At 41.9% G+C, this 26717-nt stretch overlaps 2 protein-coding genes across 3 annotated transcripts in view; one reads left to right on the forward strand and one right to left on the reverse strand.

Moving 5' to 3' along the window:
• Positions 1–4266, forward strand: part of mmp11b (matrix metallopeptidase 11b) — a 35407-nt gene extending 31141 nt beyond the window's left edge. The window contains exons 7-8 of the mRNA XM_014142878.3: positions 1304–1564; positions 1782–4266. Coding sequence (XP_013998353.1) covers positions 1304–1564; positions 1782–1909 — 389 coding nt within the window. The 3' untranslated portion in view covers positions 1910–4266. The remainder of the gene's footprint in view (positions 1–1303; positions 1565–1781) is intronic.
• A 5112-nt stretch (positions 4267–9378) lies between these two features.
• Positions 9379–25689, reverse strand: LOC100380734 (SWI/SNF-related matrix-associated actin-dependent regulator of chromatin subfamily B member 1-A). 2 transcript variants are annotated; one of them, XM_014142865.1, is made up of 9 exons: positions 25392–25689; positions 24581–24692; positions 24123–24231; positions 23384–23521; positions 20749–20876; positions 17673–17839; positions 13706–13896; positions 11582–11713; positions 9379–10070 (listed from the first exon to the last, which is right to left on the reverse strand). In XM_014142865.1, the coding sequence occupies exons 1-9, from the start codon at positions 25473–25475 to the stop codon at positions 10031–10033; spliced, it is 1101 nt and encodes a 366-aa protein (XP_013998340.1). In that variant the 5' UTR covers positions 25476–25689; the 3' UTR covers positions 9379–10030. The 2 variants fall into 2 exon arrangements, with proteins under 2 accessions (XP_013998340.1, XP_082812517.1); XM_082956391.1 differs by lacking the exons at positions 9379–10070; positions 11582–11713 and adding an exon at positions 12476–12613.
• Between the last annotated feature and the right edge of the window lie 1028 nt (positions 25690–26717).

The following is a 26717-nucleotide window of genomic DNA, read 5'->3' on the forward strand; positions in this document are numbered from 1 at the left end:
GGGAGAGAGAGGGAACAGCAGTAGGGAGAGAGAGGGAACAGCAGTAGTAGGGAGAGAGAGGAAACAGCAGTAGGGAGAGAGAGGGAACAGCAGTAGTAGGGAGAGAGAGGAAACAGCAGTAGGGAGAGAGAGGGAACAGCAGTAGTAGGGAGAGAGAGGAAACAGCAGTAGGGAGAGAGGGAACAGCAGTAGTAGGGAGAGAGAGGGAACAGCAGTAGGGAGAGAGAGGGAACAGCAGTAGTAGGGAGAGAGAGGAAACAGCAGCAGTAGGGAGAGAGAGGGAACAGCAGTAGTAGGGAGAGAGAGGGAACAGCAGTAGTAGGGAGAGAGAGGGAACAGCAGCAGTAGGGAGAGAGAGGGAACAGCAGCAGTAGGGAGAGAGAGGGAACAGCAGTAGTAGGGAGAGAGAGGAAACAGCAGCAGTAGGGAGAGAGAGGAAACAGCAGTAGTAGGGAGAGAGAGGGAACAGCAGCAGTAGGGAGAGAGAGGGAACAGCAGTAGTAGGGAGAGAGAGGAAACAGCAGTAGGGAGAGAGAGGGAACAGCAGTAGTAGGGAGAGAGAGGAAACAGCAGCAGTAGGGAGAGAGAGGGAACAGCAGTAGTAGGGAGAGAGAGGAAACAGCAGTAGGGAGAGAGAGGGAACAGCAGTAGTAGGGAGAGAGAGGAAACAGCAGCAGTAGGGAGAGGCACTCCTAGAAGTAGGGAGAGAGAGGAAACATCAGCAGTAGGGAGAGAGAGGGGACACCAGCAGTAGGGAGAGAGAGGGAACAGCAGCAGTAGGGAGAGAGAGGAAACAGCAGCAGTAGGGAGAGAGAGGGAACAGCAGCAGTAGGGAGAGAGAGGGAACAGCAGCAGTAGGGAGAGAGAGGGAACAGCAGCAGTAGGGAGAGAGAGGGAACAGCAGCAGTAGGGAGAGAGAGGAAACAGCAGCAGTAGGGAGAGAGAGGGGACACCAGCAGTAGGGAGAGAGAGAAAACAGCAGCAGTAGGGAGAGAGAGGAAACAGCAGTACTAGGTCCATTCACCAGGTACATGTTTCAGCCTGAGCATCTGGTTTATATGACCCACCGTCTACCTAGCACAGATGTCGTCCCTGACAGCTGATACAGGCTCTGGTCCAGAGGGGTTGGGTTAAATGCGGAAGCCACATTTCAGTTGAAGGCATTCAGTTGTACAACTGACTAGGTATCCTCCTTTCCCCCTTTCCCTTTCTTATATTATTTAATCCCCCTAATAGTTAACATTAGGACTGACTAGGCTAATCCCAGATCTGTGTCTAAAAAGACATGTGACATCATCAACAGGCGACAGTTACTGGGTGTTTGACGCGGAGAGGAGGATCACGGGGCCGGACTCAGTGCGTCGGCTGGGCCTTCAAGTGTCGGACATCCAAGCAGCTCTCATGTGGGGCGAGGACAAGGCCCAGAAGACCTACTTCTTCAAGTCAGGCACCTACTGGCGCTTCAGCCCTCTGGAGAACCGGGTGGACACAGCACACCCGCGTAGCATGCAGGACTGGAGGGGCATCCCCAAGGACATTGACGCAGCCTTCCAGGACCGATATGGTGAGAGTCAGAGATATACAAAAAGAGTCAAAGGCAAAATGTATTTGGACAGGATCCATTATGTTGTGTTGTGTTCCCAGTTTTATTGATAGCAAGCATGTGGATATCTCTGAGTATTGTGTGTTTCTGACAGTTTGTGTGTGTGTGTGCATGTAACCTCATGGTAATTCCATTTAATTGCGTTGAGCTAATTGTTGACCTCCTAACTTCCTAATAGGCTTTGCTCATTTCCTGAGTGGGAGACAGTATTGGAAGTTTGACCCCGTGGAGGTGAAGGTTCTGGAAGGATACCCCCGCTATATCGGCATGGACTTCTTTGGCTGCCCTGCTTCCTTTTATCGATAAAGCCAGGAAGAGTCCATATCGCCCCAAGAGGTGAATGGAATATCAGGGCCATCTTTATTTTTTTGCTCTTAAGACTAATGTTGTTCCACTGGGACATTAGACTGATACAATTACATCATTGTGTAACATAAACAGGATGACTGTTGATTTTGGTCTACTGGAGGTCAGGACTTGATGCTATTGGTTGAAACCGTCATTATGACCCCAGTCTGAGGTCCGGGGCAGTCTGAAGACCAATAGAAATAGAGGTCATAATTCAAAGGGTGAATTGAGTACATTTAGTTTCATCATCATCCACAATATGATAATAGCTGGTTTGAAATCGATGCACACTGTTTGAGAGATTCGTTAAAGAGCGACCGGCCAGCTAACAGAAAAACAATGTACGCAACTGGTATTTGTAAATGGACATTTTCGTTCAAGATAAGTAACTTCAATACTTTTGTTCACTATAATCATAACCCAATTTTAATCAATAGGCAGCTTTTTCTCAAGACGAATGCTTACCTCTGCATCAAATAATAAGTTGTGGTATGCGATATGTTTTTATTTTTTCAGAACAATACCTTTTGTAACTGTCTTTAGCCTCTGGTACATACTATTTAACAGTGGCATTTAAAAGTAACATTTTACATTGGCTCATCATTTCAAATCCGTAGGAACAGTCTAGTTCCAGTAATATTTCAATACTCTATGAGTACTTTTCTCTATGAAGGGAAATGTGAAAACAATTCTACCTCATATTCATCATCTCTAGCACTAACCCCAACATCAACATATGTGAAAATGGCGCGTTTCTATGTTTTGTAGTAAAAAAGATAGAGGAAGCTTAAGTGTGTCACATGACATCATCGGTGTGCATCATGTGATTTTTAACCAATTATGAGTAGGCATTGCCTATTAATTGTCTACTAATTGGTTGATGATGTCATTGGAAACACTTATTTTCCTCTATCTTTTTTAAAAAAGATAGAGGAAGCTTAAGTGTGTCACATGACATCATCGGTGTGCATCATGTGATTTTTAACCAATTATGAGTAGGCATTGCCTATTAATTGTCTACTAATTGGTTGATGATGTCATTGGAAACACTTATTTTCCTCTATCTTTTTTAATACAAAACATAGAAAACCACAATTTTCACATACAGTATGTTGATGTCAGGATGGTGCTGGAGATGATGAATATGAAGTAGAACATTTTAGATATGTCCCTTTTAAAAACTACAACCGGTGCACTACAAAAGTGAGGTGATAGTTCCATGTTTCTTATTGGTGCTCATCGCCCTTTCCATCGACAGCCAATGATACTCTTCTCAGGAAAAAGTACATTTAACAAACTATACCCTCTGAATTGTTTTTTTTGCTTGATGTTTAGCCTTGATTCTTATTTATTGCTGTTTATGTGTTGTCAAAAATATTTTACCCACAGATGAGTCTCAAGTATTTATCTGTGCAGTCCTGCTTTCTTTTCTGCCATTGTTTAGACAAAACCCATCAGGTGGCAGTGTAAACCTATTTGAGAGGGACACACATTTTCTCTCCGGCCTCACTGAGCTTTCTATTTCACACACAGCTGCTAAAACTGACTCAACAATGAAGATAAAGATGTACCTCAAATAGAGGGCTTTATCTTTAACAGTTAAAGGGATATTTCACTCCAAAATCAATGTTTGATAGACATTTTTATACCTCAAAAGTAGGCCATCTGTTTTGTAGATCCAGCCATATGCCACTATCCAAAATGAATGGTGTTGATGCATATAGCTGGAGGAGTGTAGATTCATCTTGACATTAGACTAGTTTTTTTTGGTCTGAAAAGATCTGACAAAGTTTGATTTGGTGGTATAACGTCCCTTTATTGATGTGATGATTTTACAGTGGTGAAAGCCAAGCATTGCATATCCAAAGTTGTCACGGTGATACCTCATCAGGTAAAACGTCCTTCAGTTCTTTTACAAACTGCTCCTTCCAAGATGGTGCTGTAAACCTTATTCATGTTGTAGCGTGGAACCATTTGTCATGCAGCTAGCCTCAATTGCTAGTCATTGATGCTTCAATGTATCAGTGCAGGCCACTGATACCATTTCCTCACTCTTTTTGATATATTGTGATGTCATTGACTGCAAGATAACTATTTCATAAAGCTTGCACTGGTAGTTTTGGTGTCAGAGCATTGTCTGTAGAATTATGTCTCGTAAACACTGTTTTTTTTTTACCATGTATCCTGCATAACAACCTGACCATTTATCTTTCCTAGAATAGTTTTTTTAACCGAAATATATATTTACTATGTAAATCATTTAGTATAAATTCTTTGGTACCAATAAAAAGCCTCTTGGTTTAAATGAAATGAAATTTTGTTTGGTGAATGAAATGTTTCACTTGCATACACTTGCATACAGTAACATGCCATGTTTTGTTGAAAACATCAATTCCGTGCCACAAAACGCTAACATTTCAGTCTCGTATAGTGCTGGATCAGTATCAGTAATGTTATTAATCATTGCAACATAATACATGTAGATTGCATCAGCTGCATGATATTGAAGTACAGACAATGTAAGGATTGTTCTGGACTAATGCGGACTGCGCTCATGTTTTTGTTTATGAGCTGGGGGCCCAAAGCCTTCATCCTCTAAGTGCCAAAGCAGGTCTGGTACCAATCTATCCTCCTCACAGTGTTGGAAATGGAACCCGGCTGTTCCATGCTCCTCCCCTGCGGACCACATTCCACAACCATGTCATCTCTGGCCCCCAACGCCACCAATTTGTTACGTGTCAACGGCTCTATGTTTTGATTGGATATTTCTGCTCATAATCAACTTTGAGAGATACAATTATCTTTATTTCCCAAACACAACAACACAATTGTTTTTTTTTGTCTTTTTAACAATTTAAACATAGGCCATGTTGTTACCTCATATCCCAGTAATAATGCCTTGCTTTAGGACTGGGAAGAAAACACTGCAATTGGCTCAACCATTGGCTCAATTTACCCCAAGGCAAACATTTTGACTATATTAGCCCACACAGCTACAAGGAGGCATTTTCATGCTAGGTTTAGGACCTCATATTGAAGCTTATAGAGACCCCAACTGATGTATAGAACACTCTTAAAATGATATACTTTGGTTTAGATACATGCATCATGAAACCTCTAAAACTCTAGTACCGAAAAAAAAAATATAATAATAATGAAATGTATGAATTCACTACTGTAAGTCGCTCTGGATAAGAGCGTCTGCTAAATGACTAAAATGTAAATGTAAACACTAATTTGATGACTTTTTTTTTAACCTAACTTGCTTACTTTTTCCATGTAGTTTTTCCTTCACAGACTCCTTGAAATGATGACGTCTTCCTAAATATTTGGTCAAATGGTTTTCTAGAAACAAGGGTGACTCAACTTAACCTTTTGGCTGAATTTACCCCACTCTCCCCTAAATCCCTATCATCCTTGTGTAGGATGATGTCACTTGGCATAGTGAAAGCTGCAGGAAGTCCAAAAAAAGAGACTATTACTTAAACTTTGCGGCCATCGCAGAGCGAGGCTGAGTTGAATAACTGTAAACCTGTATGCTGCCAGTATTCTTCCCTGTTAACTAAAACCTTCTGCCATAAACAAAACAGAGTGGGGGTTGAAAAGATGATAAACGGTAGTTGAAAGGATTAGCCTAACTCACACATAGACACTATGGAAAAGTGGTGGACAGAACCTGACAGAAAGCAGAAATGAATCGAAGCGTCCTTTCTTTTATTATCCATATGTGCCTTACAGTAAATATCCCTCCTTTGATGTGGGCAGCAGGAGAACAAGCAGATGCTCTCAATACAAGCCATTCCTTCACTCTTTTCTCTTTCCTTAAACTTCAATGTCTTTTCCTCAATACGTTTATAGTGGCTGAGCTCTCTCATTAGGCGGTGACTGCAAGGGCTTACAAGGATTGCCAAAGGCCCCTTGTAAGATTTGGATATGAATACAACAATGCACTGAGGTGGATAACTGATGGGTCAGATGGGGAGGGAACAGGAGTAGGCTTGGTGCCTTGCGAGATAGTGTTGGTTTTGGACAGTTCAAACAATCATTTGAGTCCACACTGTACAGTATATTGCATCACATTCTAAGGCATAAAATGATAAAGGACAAAACTAGGTTTCTACAGATTTCTGATATACACTGAGTGTACAAAACATTAGGAGCACTTTCCTAATATTCAGTTGCACCCCCCCCTTTGGTCCAAACATACCAAGACAGTCATGAAGAGGGCACGACAAAACTTTTTCCCCCTCATGAGACTGAAAAGATTTGGCACAGGTCCCCAGATCCTCAAAAGGTTCTACAGCTGCACCATCAAGAGCATTCTGACCGGTTGCATCACCGCCTGGTATGGCAACTGCTCGGCATCTGACCGTAAGGCATTACAGAGGGTAATGCATATACCTATATACCTATATACTAGGCCGTGTCAGAGGAAGGCCCATAAAATTGTCAGACTCCAGTCACCCAAGTTATAGACTGTTTTCTCTGTTACCGCACGGCAAGCGGTACCGGAATGCCAAGTCTAGGACCAAAAGGCTCTTCAACAGCTTCTACCCCCAAACCATTAGACTGCTGAACAATTAATCAAATCGCCACCGGACAATTTACATTGACTCCCCCTCCCTTTTGTACACTGTTGCTACTCGCTGTTTATTATCTATGCATAGTCACTTCATCCCTACCTACATGTACAGATTACCTCAACTAACCTGTACCCCTGCACACTGACTCGGTACCGGTGCCCCCTGTATATAGCCTCATTATTGTTATTCTTATTTTGTTACTTTTTATTATTACTTTTTATTTGAGTCTACTTGGTAAATATTTTCTTAACTCTTCTTGAACTGCACTGTTGGGTTAAGGGCTTGTAAGTAAGCATTTCACGGTAAAGTCTACACTTGTTGTATTCGGCACATGTGACAAATAAAGTTTGATTTGGCCCTCAGAACAGCCTCCATTCGTCGGGGCATGGACTACAAGGTGTCAAAAGCATTCCACAGGGATGCTTACCACAGTTTTGTCAAGTTGGCTAGATGTCCTTTGTGTGGTGGACCATTTTTGATACACACGGGAAACTGTTGAACGTGAAAAACCCAGCAGCGTTGCAGTTCTTGACACACTCAAATCGGTGCGCCTGGTACCTACTACCATACCCCGTTCAAAGGCACTTAAATCTTCTGTTTTGCCCATTCACCCTCTGAATGGCACACATACACAATCCATGTCTCAATGCTTTAAAATCATTTAACCTGTCTCCTCCACACTGATTGAAGTAGATTTAACAGGTGACATCAATAAGGGATCACAGCGTTCACCTGGATTCACGTTCTCAGTCTATGTCATGGAAAGAGAAGGTGGTCCCAATGTTTTGTATACTCAGTGTAGATCAGTTTTTACAGAATTTCACAATGCAGTCCAGATCCTTTCATTAGGAATGTCTCCGGAAGGGAATATGGAAAGACAATAAGGCACTGAAACAGCGTAAACCACAATACTTCACCTTCACCCCTCATCACTCTCTGTGCCGGTCACTGTGGAGCATCACAAGGAGATACGCCTTTAGAAGTGAACCCGAGTTATTGCTAGTATCCTGCACTTGTCCTTATGGTGACACTGAAGAGAGAGAATCATATCTGCATGTCGAGCAGGAGGAACGCAGCCCGAGGATACAGCAAGCCTGTACTGGCTCAGACACATACACATGACCCCTAACCTCTGCTATTTTATACATGCATTATTCAGGCGGCAAGAGGACATTGCCAAGTTCCTAAAAGTTCAGCTATGTACAGTTACAGTTTTAGAGTGTATTATGTGAGCAAAGGAGGAAATTAGATGGGGGGGGGGGGGGTACTTTGGGGAATAGGGAGGCCTTTCAAGTTAACATTTATTTCAATGGATGTTGTTTCAATCATTCCAAAACATTAATTTCTCAGTTCTCATGGTGCTCACTAAATTGTTATGCCATGGCCAACGTAGCTGCAGTAATGTCAATTTGTGCTTCAAGATTAAATTTGCAGTTGATCTTTTTATTCATTATGGTATGAATTACCACAATGTATTTGGTTCCAAAAAACGAGTGTGAATTTGAATCTATTTTCAATGTTTTGAGTGAAACAGATGGCTTTCGGAACTAGCGATGTAACCATTTTCCCCAAACCAGATTCAGATGACTTCCTATGAGTTTGATGGGGTTCTCTTTCTTTCTGTTTCGCTTAGGCAAGCATTAGTCATAGATCTGTCATCCTTTTGTGGTCTGCTTCAACCAATCAAGCATACAGTAGGAATCTGAGCCCCCAGATGCTGAACGATGGTTCCAATAAGAGCCATCCTGTCTGTGTGGTATGAAGCCAATAGGGGAACTCCATGGCCTAGATTAGGAGGACCCATAGGGGATATAAGACACAGGAAAGACCCCACTTTCAACTACTCTGAGCAGAAATGTTTTTTGGCCGTGTTACAAGGCTTTTAATGCCAGTTACAGAAAGATGCGTCTTCGTTATTCATATTAATTCACATACTGGTTTGTCGCTAATGAAGAAAGTGGACAGGTATAATGCGTTAGATGTTGTAAGCATGTACAGTATGAGCATTTATGTCATAAGGCTTATATTATTTCGCAATACTCTTTAAAATGGCAGTTCTTTAGTCAGTACAAGACATTGAAAGGGGGTCATACATGTTTATGACAAGTATAACAATGCATTATAACCACAATGCATTATACCCGTTAGCTTTGATGTTGTGTTACCAGCTGGTCTATTCTTTAACAAACACAGCTAGTAAAGTCGTTTTTCTCCACATTTATGTAAAATTAATCTGGAGATACTCAAATGCATTTACAATGCCCTTGGAGGCATGTCAAGTGCATACTAGTGTGATTTCCTGTAGTTTAGCATGAAACTTACAATGTGGTGAATGACACACAGGAACGTCCAAATCTCTGAAACAGCCCTTACAGCTCATTCATCAGTGCCAACACTGCCACCAATGAAAGAAATGGGATCGGTTGCCAAAGGATTGTGGTTTTTTGTTAATCTTTTCAGTTTCATGTGAACGATCTCCAATTGCTGGACCGTATAAAAGATATGCCATCTTGAATTTCAAAAGGGTCACACTGGAAAATCTTACCCTGAGAACACAATATCTGAAATGTGAAAAGTGTGAGTATAGAGATTAGTCCCCATTTAAGCTGATTAAACTGAACCAGAGTTAAAAGTATGTTTAACCAAGAAACCATGCAGATTCAGCACTTCAGTATGGGAGATTAGGTCACAAGGAAGAGCTTGAGCGAACTGAAGAGAAACAGAATCGACTCGCTGGCCTTAAAGCCACACAGACTGAAGCAAATCTACTTTAAGTACCTCACAGTGACAATGAATAATAGCCCACTGTTGACGATTGTAGAGCAACAAACTAGACATTTGTAATGAAGTCTATGGCATTTTATTAAAAAAGGAAACAAAACAAAAACGTTGACTAAAAGTATCAGCACCTTTACAAAAAGAAAGCACAATACATAAGTTTACATTATTTGCAAGAGTTGAGTCTGCTCGAGTGTAACATTAGTTTCTATTAAAACGGACATGTCAGTCAGTCGTCCATCTGCATTGTCCATCAAGAGGGATACGAGTGCACCAAAACAGCATTACAGTTTGAGCTCACTTAGATGGTGAGTCCGTAGAAACAACAAAGGCTACAATTCATACGGACCCATACACTCTACCCATGGCACCTTTCATTTACCACCTCGTCTCATCAGAGATGAGTAGCGGCTTGAACCACTACAGGGACTTGGATTCGGCAATAGAAATGGATAAGGCTCCTTCAACAAAAGTCTCTGTTCCTGGATCAAATGTAATTCTTGTAATTAATGGAATTAGGTATGTGACAAAGGTCCTGGATCAGTGTCCAGAGGACATGACAGCCAAGCATAGAGTTAGTTAACATTATGGGGGCTGTAAGAAGGGATCAGTGGAATGCCTATTGTTGAGTTTGTGTGTGTGTCTCTCTCTCAGAGGGCCCATTGGGGTTGACCGTTTGTTGACCAGAGGCTCTGTAGTAGCTTACTGCTGCTTCTCTCTACCAGGCAGGGGCAGTGTTGGCAAGTCGTCTCATTCGTCTGAAAGGAAAACACATGGAATTGGTTATTATGTGGCCGATGACAGATCGGCTGGATGAATAGAGAAGATTCTTAAATGCGGAATCTGATGACGTAGGACAGGGGCTGTCATACCGCTGACCAGATACCCTATTCCAAATTAGAAACTGGTTTTGCCCAGAAAAGTTTTCAAATGGTCTGACTGGTGCAGACCAAAAGCAATGTGTCTGATTCTGAGGCAAAACCATCTCGTGGTTTCTTCCTCAACCTTCCAGTTTACTGGTCTGTCTAACGTCTGGGCAGCCCACTTTCTTTAATGATCTCTTCCTAGAGGACAGGGTGGGTTCTAATAAGTTCCACTACAATGCTCCTTCGCCCATTAAAAGGAATACTACACACAAAAAACATATTTTAGTATTTTGTTCATTAAAACAATCCCCCAAAAATGGTGCATGTCAGCAGTCAAGTTTTCAAGTTACAGAACAGTATAGAGCAAAAACTCATGATGATGCGTGTTCTATCTTGAAAACCTCATTGATGACATACACAATCATTTGGACTAATGAACAAAAAAGGAAACTTGAGCGTAGGATTCCTTTAAGCCCTTCTACAGCAGTGGACAGAGACAAGGAGAGGGCACTAGTTGTAAAGGAAGGCTCTATGTCCATGTCTTTCTGTGAGTCCTCCCATCTCCTCACCTCCTTCTCAACCGTAGAAGGTCCAAGGTCTCTCCCCTCGAACCTTCTTCTCCAATGGGTTTTGAGAAATAGGCAAGTAGAGAGGATGCGAGGAATCAAAAGGAAAGATGAATTGAGAAAGAACCCCGGTTTTGAATGGCAGGCCATCTCTCTCTATTAGCTGGCATTCCTGTCAGGTTTTGAATGGCAGGCCATCTCTCTCCATTAGCTGGCATTCCTGTCAGGTTTTGAATGGCAGGCCATCTCTCTCTATTAGCTGGCATTCCTGTCAGGTTTTGAATGGCAGGCCATCTCTCTCTATTAGCTGGCGTTCCTGTCAGGTTTTGAATGGCAGGCCATCTCTCTCTATTAGCTGGCATTCCTGTCAGGTTTTGAATGGCAGGCCATCTCTCTCCATTAGCTGGCATTCCTGTCAGGTTTTGAATGGCAGGCCATCTCTCTCTATTAGCTGGCATTCCTGTCAGGTTTTGAATGGCAGGCCATCTCTCTCTATTAGCTGGCGTTCCTGTCAGGTTTTGAATGGCAGGCCATCTCTCTCTATTAGCTGGTGTTCCTGTCAGGTTTTGAATGGCAGGCCATCTCTCTCTATTAGCTGGCGTTCCTGTCAGGTTTTGAATGGCAGGCCATCTCTCTCTATTAGCTGGCATTCCTGTCAGGTTTTGAATGGCAGGCCATCTCTCTCTATTAGCTGGCATTCCTGTCAGGTTTTGAATGGCAGGCCATCTCTCTCTATTAGCTGGCATTCCTGTCAGGTTTTGAATGGCAGGCCATCTCTCTCTCTATTAGCTGGCATTCCTGTCAGGTTTTGAATGGCAGGCCATCTCCCTCTATTACCTGGTGTTCCTGTCCTGGTCCCTGATCTTCTTCTCCATCTCTGCGTCTGTCAGGGTCTCCAGCAGGGGGCACCATGTGTCAGCGTCACCTGTGTTGCGGATGGCGATTTCCACCGTAGGCAGGGGATTCTCACTGCAGGAAATTACATCAGAGCGACAGGTAATCAAAGACACAAACGAGGAAGAGAGCACCCAGGATGGCACATGCTGCAGTAATGGTGTGTTGAAGAAGTGGAAGAGCAAATAAGAGGCATCTTGGGGGAGAAAAAAAAAGTCGCTCTTGTGGGTTAGTCCCATTTTGATGAGGAATAGACATACCCTTCATACAAAGGGACAAAAATGTGACTTATTGGAACTTATTTCTACCATGTATTTTTTTTTTTCACGCACAAGATGCCATGTAAAAGTAGAAAAGTAAAGCACACTTAACCAAAGCATTGAAACAGTCATAAAGCAGCCATCAATCAAAAGCTGCTCGGACCACTACAGCATTTTACATACCTCTAATCAAAATGCCTACAAAACATTATTATTCCACCTGGTAAAAGGGATTCAAAATAACACATTCAATTTCAGTTTGACAAATGAAGAACTAGGACAATAGATAAGGCACCAGTGGAACTGTTTTGTCTGATACTTCCTGGGTTTCTGAACCTCTCCCTACGTAGTGACAATAAGCCACACAGTACTTGACTATCCTTTCCACTCTATGTGCAGACTGCAGTTTGTAGACAAACCAACAGCGATAACTACAGTTTTCCCTGACTTGGCAGAAACAGAATACCTCATACTACTTCATAGGTTTTACTCTTCATAAACAGTTCATAGGGTTTCCATACTGGGGGGGGGGGGGGGTGTCCTGCAAAGTTAAGGAAACAGACGAGAGAGAGAAAGAGATATAAAGTGTAAATGTACTCAGCTTCCCAGGGCCGACCGTGTCAAGAGAACGTGGGTGGGTGGTAGAGGGTTAAGCTTGGGGGAAGAGGGGGGGGTAGTTCAAGTAATTCAAAAGCATATTGACCTGAAATCAGACCTATAAGGGACAGACAAGTGGGGGGAGAGAGAGTAGAAAGAGAATTAATTTGCAATGCAAAACAAAAAAAGCCATGATGATGATGTTAGCTAAACTCCTCATTTCCCATTTACACACAATCAATGGCTTGAAATGACCCGAAAAGCATTTGCATCAGGGTTTGGCTCAAAACCAAAACCAGTTGAATGTAAATCGTTTACTAATAAAAAATCTGCCATTTCACAATTTGTTAAATGTGCTTTTTCCAGTTCATTTCATGAAATCACCATTAATGAAATGGAATTGAGCCCAACACTGATTGATAAGCAGGTCCCAAATGATCCAAAAGTCCCAAATGAACTGAGCCAAGCTGATGGGATGAGACAAACCATGCAAGGCAGAGTGGGAGAGGAGCACATACACAAACAAAAGGGCTGTATGTCTGTGTCACTGGCAGGGGGAAACCTATACAACGTTAAGATATTCAATTTGTAAAACGAATGCCATTACACGCTACAAGGAACCGTTTCAGGGTTCAAATGGCTGGAGAGTACTACTTCAACAGATGAGGGGGTAGCAAGGTTTTTGTTTTGGTGGGAAAACACATGGTACTCGTGCTTGTAAATAATGGATGTGTGTGTGTGTTTGTGTACTCAGTGATGTAAACAGGACGCAGGCAGTCTATGTGTTTGAAATCTAAATCCACTTTGTGAGTCACAGGTAAGCAGCCAACTGTTAAACCCTCCACACAAACACCTTAACCTGACCCCAGTCCATGTCACTGAGATACAGAACATAGTAACATGAAGTGAACTAAATGCATCCTGGCCTCATTCCAGCAGCGTTCCATGATGCAGGCGACCACACATCTTGAGTATTTAAGACATGTATTCTACAGGACAGAATGAGACTCTGGGGAATGCTGTGTTTAGGCTGAAAATGTGTGTGGGTGTTGCGACAAAGACACTGCAAGCAGAATGTGGACAGGTATTTCTACCACTTCAACTTTCAATTCCATCAGTACTCCGGGCAACGCATAGGACATTAATATGTCTGAACGAGCATGAGTGTGTGAAGGTTCTTGTCTGGGCGGGTGTCCTGTGTGTGTGTTACCTGAAGGCGTACGTCCTCTGGTGCCAGCTAAGCTGGCCGCGGATGCTATAGGCGATGGTGGTGACAAACTCTCCTCCCAGGCCCAGCTCGGAGCACAGCTTGAGGGCAAACGTCTCCGGAGAGTTCTCCCTCTCCGACATGTCCCACTCAAACTGGTCCACCAGGGAGATGTTCCCCACGTGGATATTCAGCTGAGGCGCACACACACACACACACACACACACACACACACAAAACAACAGTTTAAAGAGATACATTATGTATCCGAGTGATGTGACAAAGAGTGGTCTCAAACTGGCGGCACGTGGGCCAGATGGAGACACTGAATTTACTATTGAGATGGTCTTTGACCTTTGCAGCAGTGAAGTCTCTGTGTGTGTGTGTGTGTGTGTGTGTGTGTGTGTATAAAATCCACGTTGCGGAAAACACGGACGGAATCAAGGAAATCCAGACATTAAAATGGAACATTCAAAAATGTTTTGAACTAAATAGTCAACTTAGAAAAGCCATTAAATTTGTCGAAGTTAATCATAAGACATGAACAAAATGCATAAGTTATTTGTATTTTCCTGTAACTTTCTGAAAGGGCACAGGAATGCCCATCTGTGTGTGTTTTGTGGTGCTCGTATGTCTGGTTATCACCCTGTGCAGCCGTTAGCGATAATGCTAATGATAACCATCTGCTGGTAGATGGAAAGGCTTTCCCAAAAACCTTGTCAATCATTTTTTTCACTACAAAGCAGCCTATGCCTACCTTGGAGAATGATTAGAGCCCGACTGGTAAATCGATTAATGGCCGATATTAGCCTTTCGCATAAATATTTGTATCGGCCTTTATTCCACAGATAAAAGCGTTGATATTATATACATAGGATAAACAAATACGTCTGCTCATTTGTGTTAAACATTTTTATATTTCAATGGTTGCCTGAAGAGGGCGCTCAACGAGCTGCTCATTGAACATTCAGTCCTAGGTCACAACGTGAAAGAGAGTAGACATGGTGGTTTTACAGTGAGTAGCATGCCACAGCCAGCGTATTTGAATAAGTAAATAATCAAAAGTACACTTCACCAAGCAAGCAGCCCTGTCCTCATCATATTCGCTTAGTTATAGATCCTGAACAGTTATTCTGAAAAGTTCTCTCTCTCTCACGGCTACCAGGAAGTTTGAAAAGAGGCTGAGTGGGCGGGGAGCTTATTTTGACAGAAATGTATGTCTTGACTGACAGCTCTTTGAAGCGCCTACAGTGCATTTGGAAAGTATTCAGACCCCTTGACTTTTTACGTTACAGCCTTATTCTAAAATGGATTAAACAACATTTTCCCCTCAATCTACACACAACACCCCATAATGACAAAGCAAAAGTGTTTTTTAGAAATGTACGCATTCATGATTTGGAAAGGTACACACATGTCTATATAAAAAGGTCCCACAGTTGACAGTGCATGTCAGAGCAAAAAACAACCCATGAGGTTGAAGGAATTGTCTGTAGATCTCTGAGACAGAATTGTAACGAGGCACAGATCTGGGGAAGTGTACCAAAAAATGTCTGCAGCATTGAAGGTACCCAAGAACACAGTGGCCTCCATCATTCTTCAATTTAATAAGTTTGGAACCACCAAGACTCTTCCTAGAGCTGGCTGTCCGGCCAAACTGAGCAATCTGGGGAGGGGGGGGGGAGGGCCTTGGTCAAGAAGGTGACCAAGAACACGATGGTGACTGACAGAGTTCCAGAGTCCCTCTGCGGAGGAACTACCTAGCCAGCAAGGTAGTTCGCTTAGCTAGCTAGCAACCTGTGCAACTTTTTATTTTACCTTTATTTAACCAGGTAGGCTAGTTGAGAACAAGTTCTCATTTGCAACTGTGACCTGGTCAAGATAAGGCACAGCAGTTCGACACATATAACAACACAGAGTTACACATGGAATAAACAAACATACAGTCAATAATACAGTAGAAAAAAATAAAATAAGTCTATATACAGTGAGTGCAAATGAGGTAAGATAAGGGAGGTAAGGCAATAAATTAGCCATGGTGGCGAAGTTAATTACAATATAGCAATTAAACACTGGAATGGTAGATGTGCAAGTAGAGATACTGGGGTGCCAAGGAGCAAGATAAATAAATGAATACAGTATGGGGATGAGGTAGTTGGAAGGGCTATTTACAGATGCAGTGATCTGTGAGCTGCTCAGACAGCTGGTGCTTAAAGCTAGTGAGGGAGATATGAGTCTCCAGCTTCAGTGATTTTTGCAGTTCGTTCCAGTCATTAGCAGCAGAAAACAGGAAAGAAAGGGGGCCAAAGCAGGAATTGGCTTTGGGGATGACCAGTGAGATATACCTGCTGGAGCGAGTGCTACGCGTGGGTGCTGCTATGGTGACCAGTGAGCTGAGAACTCTATCAGAGAAGCAGTTGGTGAACCAGGCCAGGCAGTCATTTGAGAAACCAAGGCTGTTGAGTCTGCCAATAACAATGTGGTGATTGACAGAGTCGAAAGCCTTGGCCAGGTCGATGAATACGGCTGCACCGTAATGTCTCTTATTGATGGCGGTAATGATATCGTTTAGGACCTTGAGCGTGGCTGAGGTGCACCCATGACCAGCTCTGAAACTAGATTGCATAGCGGAGAAGGTACGGTGGGATTCGAAATGGTTGGTATGTGCCATCTCCCTTTTGTGCCAACACTGGACTGGCGCCAAAGTGAACACTCGTCCTTGATACAAAAAGAACACTGCTACTGTCTGGGCCTATTACGTTAGCTGGTGGGATTATTTAGTTTGTTTCTACAAATCTGCAAAAAGCAAGACAGTTGGTGCAGAGCTATCATTCAGGCCATGTGCTTGCATTCACGAGATAAGTAGCTAACATTAGTGAGCTAGCTAAATTAGAATGTGTGAGTAAAACCAGTACAGCAAGCATTTGCCTGCATAAATGTTCAGTCATCAGTGCATGACATTTGCAGTTTAACTCTATAGCCAATACCTTTTGTATTGAATTACGGTGTAATGTACATATGGTTTCTGTAAGGAAACACTGTCGTAATGAACAGCTAGCTTGCGCTTGATCTAATGTACCCTCACTGCTAGGTTGCCATAAAGTGTGTTACTTTTGACTGTTGTAAACACTAGTAAATCTACTCAAGACAAATGCTGACACCTAGTTACGAATGGCATGTTACTGCATTTCAATGCTTATTTGTGAACAGTGCAGTTTCAGATTGACTTTGGAGACAAATTTAAATTCATTCATCCAGCCACCCCTTGTGGTGGTTTAGCACAAACACTTTTGCATACTTCTTATCCACTGCCATAGATACACATCTTTTAAGTTGTACCTAAGAAGGTAAACTAAACATGTTTTACTATCGTATTTAGAGGTGGATATCCTGTAAGCCACAAATAAAATGTTCTTAAATAATTTGTAACTTAATATTTAGTTAAGAAATCAGAGTATCTGTTAATCCTTTGGAGCACAATGTGTAAAAGATGTTTTATGCTTTTCTCCACCTCAAAAAAAATAAAAATAAAAACGGGAGATAGTTGCTAATCGTGACTTTTGCTTCCCTAAAATCAGTATCAGCTTCCCTAAAATCAGTTAAAAAAAAATATCACATATTGTTCGGGCTCAAAGAGTGATATCATGATTATTTGCATAAATCCAGTGCAGATTTGTTTTCCCAATCTCTGCAATTACATGAGCGCTACAGAAACACCGCTAACCAAACAACGGTCTCTGGCTGGTGGCACTGGCATTAAAGGGTAACTAGACCCAAAATGTGAACTACATCATATTTTTCCTAGACATCAAAAGTGGTCTCGTGAAGTGGTTTAAGCATTGTTGTGGACTAAAACAAACTTCTGTGATTTTGAGAGTGAAAATCTGAAAAAAACGAAACAAAGAAAACGGAATCATGCAAAAAATATACAACTAATTTTATTAAGTCCCTAGTGTGAGTGTGTACCCACCTTGATGATCACCCTCTGGTCGGTCTGCTCGTCCAGGATGCTGTCTGTGGGGTAGGACTCTATCTGCTGGCGGATGGCTGAGGCAATGGCCGGGACGAAGGCCAGTGGGTTCAGGTCCAGGTCGTCACACAGGATCTCTGCAAACATCTCCGGGGTCATCAGCTTCTCTGGAGGAGCGGGAGAGGATGGTGGGAGAGGATGGTGGGAGAGTGAAGGGGTGAGTCTCAATAGTCTAAAGAGGCTTCTTCATCTACTTTCAGAGAGTGCAGGGGTGAATCTCAATACTCTATGAAGAGGCTTCCTATGTGTATGTTAATGCATCTTCAGATCAGTGTACATAAAACAAAGGGTTCACAAGGATATTTCAGCTTCCATCAATGTAATTGTCTCAACGTCAACAGTGAAGAGGCAACTCCGGGATGCTGGCCTTCTAGGCAGAGTTCCTCTGTCCAGTGTCTGTGTTCTTTTGCCCATCTTAATCTTTTCTTTTTATTGGCCAGTCTGAGATATGGCTTTTTCATTGCAACTCTGCATAGAAGGCCAGCATCCCGGAGTCGCCTCTTCACAGTTGACGTTGAGACTGGTGTTTTGCGGGTACTATTTAATGAAGCTGCCAGTTGAGGACTTGTGAGGCATCGGTTTCTCAAATTAGACACTAATGTACTTGTCCTCTTGCTCAGTTGTGCACCGGGGCCTCCCACTCCTCTTTCTATTCTGGTTAGGGCCAGTTTGCGCTGTTCTGTGAAGGGAGTAGTACACAGCGTTGTACGAGATCTTCAGTTTCTTGGCAATTTCTCACATGGAATAGCCTTCATTTCTCAGAACAAGAATAGACTGCCGAGTTTCAGAAGAAGTTCTTTGTTTCTGGCCATTTTGAGCCTGTAATCGAACCCAAATGCTGATGCTCCAGATACTCAACTAGTCTAAAGAAGCCCAGTTTTATTGCTTCTTTAAATCAGCACAACAGTTTTTAGCTGTGCTAACATAATTGCAAAAGGGTTTTCTAATGATCAACTAGCCTTTTAAAATGATACACTTGGATTAGCTAACACAACGTGCCATTGGAACACAGGAGTGATGGTTGCTGATAATGGGCCTCTGTACGCCTATGTAGATATTCCATAAAAAATCTGCCGTTTCCAGCTACAATAGTCATTTACAACATTAACAATGTCTACACTGTATTTCTGATCAATTTGATGTTATTTTAATGGATAAAATGTACTTTTCTTTCAAAAACAAGGACATTTCTAAGTGACCCCAAACCTTTTAACAGTAGTGTATATATATATATTCAAAAATCTTGCATCTTATTTTCCATCATTAACAACTAATATGCGTAATAATAATCGACAGTTCACACAAAGTATTGTTACCTTTGACCATTGCATTACATTTTTGTCAAGCAATTATTTTAGCAAACAATTATTGTGATTCATCCTATATTGTCCCTAACATCCTTACCCCGTAGCAACAGATGTGGGATACACACACACTCAACCCCTTTCCCCCACAATCAACCATAAGCTCAGATGCTCAAACAGTTGTTCCATCCCAGAGCCCAACTCAAGAAAGGACTTGATTTACGAATGCATATACAGTTACAGCTGTTTGAGAAAGCATGCAAGATTGAGCAAAATTGGCAAGAATGGTGAGATTCTTGCCCCCCCTTCCCCGCCTGTTGTGACCATTTTCCCAAGCGTCTCTGAGCAGTCAGACCTTTTGATTATTTTGTACCGCCAGGGTCACAATAATTTGCTCCCTCTCTGATTGTCCGAGTGTGACCCCCTCCCCATGGGTTACTGCAGCTAGTGTCACCAGCACTGCCACTACCTGGGTGGAATACCCACCGACTAGGTACAAGGTCATCAAGGTTCTCATTAGCAGCTTTGAGAATTTCCTTGTATATTATGCTCGTCCATCAGGGGGTTCTGGCTTTGTAGGACCAACCCTGCCAGGCAGACTCAGAATCTTGAGGGGGCTGTGCTACCTCTATTAGGTCTCTGTCCACATTCCTCTTTCTGTTTTGGCTGCATATAGGCAACTTACAGTAAGCCCATAAAACAGATAAAGACTTCTCTTTAGTGATGGGCCGCTCAAGTGGGTGTCTAGGGTATAGGCTTGGGGACCGTTCCATCATGACAGGAAAATAAATAACTTAAACGTATAACTTATTTTAAAATGTATATCCCTCATCTGCACAAAATTGAAAGCTCTCTCTCGCAACCCCTGCTCACAGACATACATTGATTCTGGGATACACAACCTTTTCCTTCCTTACTCACTTAATACCACACTTTTCCAAACACAAAAACACACGCCACACCTTCCATCACAATACATCCACACATACTGTGCCATATGTCTTTTGTTTGCTATGCTTATCTCCACCATGTTGAGTGCTTGTGTTCCAATTCGTTATATTTATTTTGCTATATATCCTTTCTTCTAATAGCGTCTTATCCATTTATAAAATACTATAAATAGAAAGTTCAATAATTATTTTACTACATTCCCTATCTTGAATCGTATAGTGTAGTTGTAGTTTATTTAACAATTACTTAATTGTAATTGCTTTTCTATTAATTTTTTTAAATTATAACAATCCCTACCATGGCTAGTATTTGGTGTTCCATTCTTCGACTCCTCTATGAGAACATTGTAATTTTTAGAATAGCCACGGAGTGGTCTTTGATTCTCGGAACATTTGGTTGTCAATATACAATTTATTGACTACGAGAGCTACATGCTTCCCTTTTAATCTATTCTCAGGAACTTCTCTTTCTTGAATACCAACCAGTATGTACTATATTCTCTCATAGATCTAGTCTGTATGTCAAGTAAGGCTTCTCTCAGAAAGATGTTCTCCTTTTTAAGTTCATTAACGTCTGTTTCTCTCATTTCTATGGTAAGCCACTTTAGATTAATGAGATGCAGTGTGGCTTTCTTTTGATGCCGGTTCTGTTACAGGCAACGATTCTACAGCCTTTTAGGTTGTTTTCACAATAACACCCTTAACTAGAGTTTTTTGCTCTAAAGCAGTCTTCCGCCCGGCGGATGGAGAGTGGAGCAGTACCGTTCATGTTCCAGGTGAACGCATCTCTGAGCTTCTGCCCATCGATCTCCATGTCCAGACGGATGGGAACCAGCACCTCGGCCTGAGACGCGTTCTCGTGGATCACCGCCGGGTCGTGGTCGTCAAAGCTTTGCAGAGGGAAGAAGACAAGGTGTTAGACTAAACTACAGTCTACGAAACGTTAGTACGACATTTGTTGGCATTCCAGTCATTGGAGACCCCATTAAAGACATTTATCGTGAACAGCAGGCTCTAAAACCTACCGCTAATTTAGCTTATACTCACTTCCAACAGGTCATTGCTAGCAAAAGATGAATCCAATCAGCGTCATTGTACAGCGGTGGCCATATTTGATACACCATTGGGAATGATGAATTGATGCTTATCACATGGGAATTCTTTGTCTCTCTGTCAGCATTCTACTAGCCTGGTGGTCTAGTCTGTTTGTACATTAGCCAACTCCTTTCTGTGTTTGTTCATTTGTCATGCTAACCATATGTATGGCTTGGCAACAATAGGAGAGTTGGCTCCACACAAAGAATTGGCCAGGGTAGTAGTCTACGCATTCTAGTAAAGTATTTTTAGTTCTGTGTTGGACCCCAGGAATATTAGCAGACTTCAGGACTTCAGCTAATGTGGATCCTAATAAAATTATAAACTGGGTGGTTCAAGCCCTGAATTCTGTTTGGCTGACAGCCGTGGTATATCAGACCGTATACCACGAGTATGACAAAACATGCATTTTTACTGCTCTAATTACATCGGTAACCAGATTATAATAGGAATAAGGCACCTCAGGGGTTTGTGGTATATGGCCAATATACCACAGCTAAGGGCTGTATCCAGGCACTCCGCTTTGCGTCATGCATAAGAACTGCCCTTCGCCATGGTATATTCGTCATATACACCATACCCCCTCGTGCTTTATTGCTTAATTCAACAATGGCAAATTCTATTGTCCTTCCCAATTGGGTGGACTGTGAAAGATTCAGGGATCTGTCTGCTCTACTGATTTGTAGGGTATTTCCCAGTCTAGATGTCCATCAACACTAACATTCAGAGTGCAGCGTGCACAACATGCACTGTTCAACAGACCACATCTGTGCCAGAGAAAGGAGATGTTCACTAAAGAAGCCACAAGATGGGTCTCACCAAAACCACAGCAAAAGGAGCAATGCTTTGAGCCAGACATGCTTACGTTGTGTTTTCAAGGTCTTGAATAAAAGGAAGATGTGATTTCTAGCATTGTATAGGCCTTTTGGAGACTGTGTCAACTGTTGACAACCTAGCTGGGAAAGTGATACTAGGTCTACATTCTTTTAAAAAGGATTCAAAACCCACAGAAGTGGTAGACCTCCGAAGTAAACAACTGTTGTTTATTATCCCACCCTGTTGCCTTAGCAACTTAAGCTATACGAGGTGAAAAGGCATCACTGTTTATTCACCCAGTTTGCGTCACTCTTTGTTTGTTCAAATAATTTTGTTATTTAGGCCTACATTTCACAAGTTAAGGGTGTCCTATTACAAAACGAACTTTTCTACCATCAGATAAACAAGACCCTAACATAATGGGGTATGTACTTCCCTATTTATTATCTAAACCGTAGTTACAAACGCAAACAGCAACTAAACAAAGATGTCTGCCTTGCAATTCCGGCATGAAAACAAGAACTACGGTCAGAGACCCTGCCTGTTGAAAACATGGCAACGGCACTTTAAAGCCTCCATCTTTCAAGGTCAGCAAAAAGTGCCCCTGTATAAACAGATGTGTTTTGATAAGTTCCAGTCACACAATGAAATGCTTGTGTGATCTAGACAAGTGGACTGTGGGAAAGGGGAGAGATGTTTTCATAGACGGTCATGTCAGGACAGGAGATAGTGGTTGCTTTCTGGAAGACCATCGGAAAAGCAGCTGATGATGAACGAGCAACTCTACGGAATGTAAAAACCAGAGGAGTCCCAGTGACCCTGGATGACCTCTGTCTCAGACTGCATCTCCTGAACCCCAAATAGCTTGAGAGCATGAGGTTGATACAGAGTGCGACTGAAGCATTCGTTCCATTTGCCCACACTCAGAAGGTTTCCCATAACGATCACGTCTATGCAGTCATCCATTCACTGATGAGAGCCGTTGAGCAAGCAGATCTGAGATTCATCATCTCGTGTGGACATATCGGGACTTTTCTGAAGGCTTATTTTCACAAGGGAAATGTAGAAAGTACCTTGCAGTGGTCAATGAGAAAAAGAGAAGACAGACAGTTCCGCAAGAGTCAGAGCCTAACCTGGCCTGAAAAATGCAGCAATGTTTCTCAATTTAGAAGACAAGATGCATTAAGACTATAAAAAACAACTCTTCGTTCTAACAATTTTTTAAACAAATCAAAACAGAACTAAAAAGAAGAAATGGACACATCTTAAAATGTTACGTAATTATGAACTCAAATTTATTGATGTGAAAGTTGGACTTTATTTTTGTAAAGTATATATATATATATGATTTTAAAATGTGAAAAACGTGCCCTTTATTTTTTATAATCTTTACGTCTATATAAATGGCACACAAGTAATCAAAGTTTATTTGTGGCTGTATTTAAATGAATACAAACACTGGCCAATGTGGGTGGGCTTTCCTCACCACAGGGGGAAGGTCCTCTTCTTGTCGCGGCCCATGCGGTTGCGGTTGATGGTGGTGGAGCAGGGAACAGCGTCCAGGTGGTGGGAGCTGTTGGGCAGCGTGGGGACCCACTGGCTGTTCCTCTTCCCCTTCTGCTCCCTGAGATGGACAGAGAAGTAGGAATTTTTGAAAATGCAATACCGTGACCAATGAAACCCATTTCGGTTTGTTCACACGCCAAGGTGCCTGTAGGCAGCTTGAAAAGGCACATTTTGCATACATACTCCCAAAATTTGGTAGTCAATATTGTCATGCACTAGATGTTATGCAGGACTCTTATGCAATTGGGGTGGCAGGTAGCCTAGTGGTTAGAGCATTGGGCCAGTAGGTTGCTAGATCAAATCCCCGAGCTGACAAGGTAAAAATCTTACGTTCTGCCCCTGAACATGGCAGTTCGTTCTGCCCCTGAACACTGTACCTAGGCCATCATTGTAAATAAGAAGTTGTTCTTAACTGACTTGCCTAGTTAAATAAAGGTTAAATAAATACAAACAAACAAAAAAATCATCCAGTCCGGCTCAGTTGGTAGAGCATGGTGCTCGCAACACCAGGGTTGTGGATTCTATTCCAATGGGGGACCAGTACGAAAAGTATGAAAATATATCCACTCACTAGTGTAAGTTGCTCTGGATAAGATAAGTGTGTCTGCTAAATGACTAAAATGTAAAATATGTAAATGCAAATAACAAGGAGGCATCACCTGAGGTAGGCCGGTGGTTCTGTGCTGATGGAAACAGCTTTGTACTTCTCATCGTTCCCCTCGAAGATCTCTTCACATTCAGAGGCCTTCAGCAGAGTCACACTTGTGGCTAAAAGTTATGTAACCATGTGTTGTGTTAATCCTTTTTTTGCACTAACTCACTTTACCCCTACCTAGATGTACATAGCTACATCAATTACCTACTACCCTTGCACATCGATTCGGTACTGGTACTCCCTGTATATAGCCATGTTATTTTTACTCGTTATTGTTATTTACCGTGTAATTATTCCTCGTGTCACCATTTCTATTTTTTATCTATTGTTAAAAAATGACAAATATGTGAGCAGTTAGTCTACACCTGTTTGTGAAACGTGACAAAAATGGATGCTAACGTTACTTGCTGTCTGTGCGAATAACAATAAAATACCTATTTGTGACAAGAGCGTATCACTCACCGTGCGATGATGCTACGATCTTCTTCCTCTCCTCTACTGAGGCTAACCTCCTCGAGAGTGATGGGTACCTTTTATACAGGGAGCCCCTGAACATACGCAGGTAGTTTCCAACCTGAGAGCAAGGAAGAGAGTCAGCTATTCTGGGCTTACTAGTAGAGTATAGGGCCCAGGCAGTCCAGAAACAACCCGAAGCCCTTACACGTCATGTAGCCAAGTAGTGACTGAGCACGTAGCTAGTTAGCCGACGAAACTCAACGATTTACGATTGTACATCGTGGAGTTGAGTAGGCTTGTTAGTTAACTATGTATACAGTTGTCTACTTTAGTTAGCTAGATCTTGTTTCTGCCTATGATTCATATCTCCAATAGTGTTTGACTATAATATGGGCAGAGAGTAGCTGTTTGGAGTTGTTAAATGAACAATGTTGGGAGAGAACCACCCAGCGCACAACTCCAGACGGTCACAACAATACCTAACGTTAGCTTGATAGAAAGGAGTTTGTCCATTGAATGGGTCAATGGTGCGCTCAGTTGATTTTGTGCTTTCTACTACAATACACAGCATTATCGTAGGCTACACTGTAACTGCATGCAATATTGACCGTGGTAGTGAACTAACGTTAGTTAACTAGACATTGTTAATTCTGCAAAGCGGGATGTTAGCTAGTTTGAGCTCTAGCTAGCTGCTAACGTTAGCTTTCAGAACAGACACAACAATGCAATGGCACAGGCTGATGATGGCCCAAATGCTGGCTGCCAGTACGCTGTGTTGCCAGCTAAATATTCCCGTTATCATACAGCTCATACATACCTCTGATCCAACCATGTAAAAGTCTCCATCTTGCTCTAACTGAAATTTAATCGGTTTCTGACCAAAGGTTTTGCTTAACGCCATTTTTACAGTCGCTAGCTAGTAACAAAGCTCCACAGCGCATGCTCACACTGCCATGTTTAAAAGTGTCAGTTCGGCGCCAAGGTGCGATGTCTTGTGAAGATAAGATAAAAACATATAAAAACTGTATTTCTATGGTCTATAACCTGGCATTTGACCGGTGATAAAATGTTTGCCAAACATTTTTTTTTAAATAAATGTAGCTACCACCTTTGTGGAGAGTTGGTGGTCTAATGAAACTTGTGCATCTGTGACTGATTCTTTGTAGTGTCAGCTGTATTTGGGTGATTGTCAATTTCGGACAGTAGACTAGCCTTCTTCCTTCAATAATAATAATAACGTATTTTAATCAATGTTTGACATATTTACCCCTCATAAACTACACTTGAACAAAATGATCATCAATCTAATGTGTAAAACCACAGATCATGCCTTTATAAGGTAATTGACATTGTAATATTATGGTCTGCTGCCAATTTCACGTTTTTATTATAAAAAAATGTATTTGTAATTTATGTATGTATACTGCACATGCTAGCTAACTACTGCCTACTGTAAACAGCCCATCTGTAAACAGCCCATCTATCTACCTACCTCATCCCCATACTGTATTTATTTATTTATCTTGCTCCTTTGCACCCCAGTATCTCTACTTGCACATTCATCTACTGCACATCTACCATTCCAGTGTTTAATTGCTATATTGTAATTACTTCGCCACCATGGCCTATTTATTGCCTTAATTTACCTAATTTGCACTCACTGTATATAGACTTGTTTTCTTTTGTTCTACTGTATTATTGACTGTATGTTTTGTTTATTCCATGTGTAACTCTGTGTTGTTGTATGTGTCGAATTGCTATGCTTTATCTTGGCCAGGTCGCAGTTGCAAATGAGAACTTGTTTTCAACTAGCCTACCTGGTTAAATAAAGGTAAAATAAAACATTTAAAAAATAACTACCAGGGTTGGGGAGTATCGGATTACATGTAAGGGATTACAAAAAACGGTAATTGTAATCCGTTACATTACCAGCAGAAATATTGTAATCAGATTACAGATACTTTTGAAAAACTAGATGATTACTTCGAGGATGACTTTTAAATTCGGAAAGGATATTTGCGAGAAAAAACATATTTGACACTTCCCTGTTTTCTCAATGACATTCAAATCAGCATTGAAAAAATAAGCAAATTGAAGTTTGTTCCACCTGAGCAGTGATAGAAAATGTACCCAATTTTCATAC

This window comes from Salmo salar, chromosome 01, assembly GCF_965601325.2.
Source record: "Salmo salar chromosome 01, fSalSal1, whole genome shotgun sequence".
Classification (NCBI taxonomy): Eukaryota; Metazoa; Chordata; class Actinopteri; order Salmoniformes; family Salmonidae; genus Salmo; species Salmo salar.

Excerpts from the sequence above, each read along its gene's own strand:
- LOC100380734 (XM_014142865.1), bottom strand. The coding sequence starts at position 25,475 with ATGGCGTTAAGCAAAACCTTTGGTCAGAAACCGATTAAATTTCAGTTA. Across the intron at positions 24,693-25,391 it reads TTTACATGGTTGGATCAGAG|GTTGGAAACTACCTGCGTAT; the intron begins GTATGTATGAGC and ends CCTTGCTCTCAG. Across the intron at positions 24,232-24,580 it reads GATCGTAGCATCATCGCACG|CCACAAGTGTGACTCTGCTG; the intron begins GTGAGTGATACG and ends CATAACTTTTAG.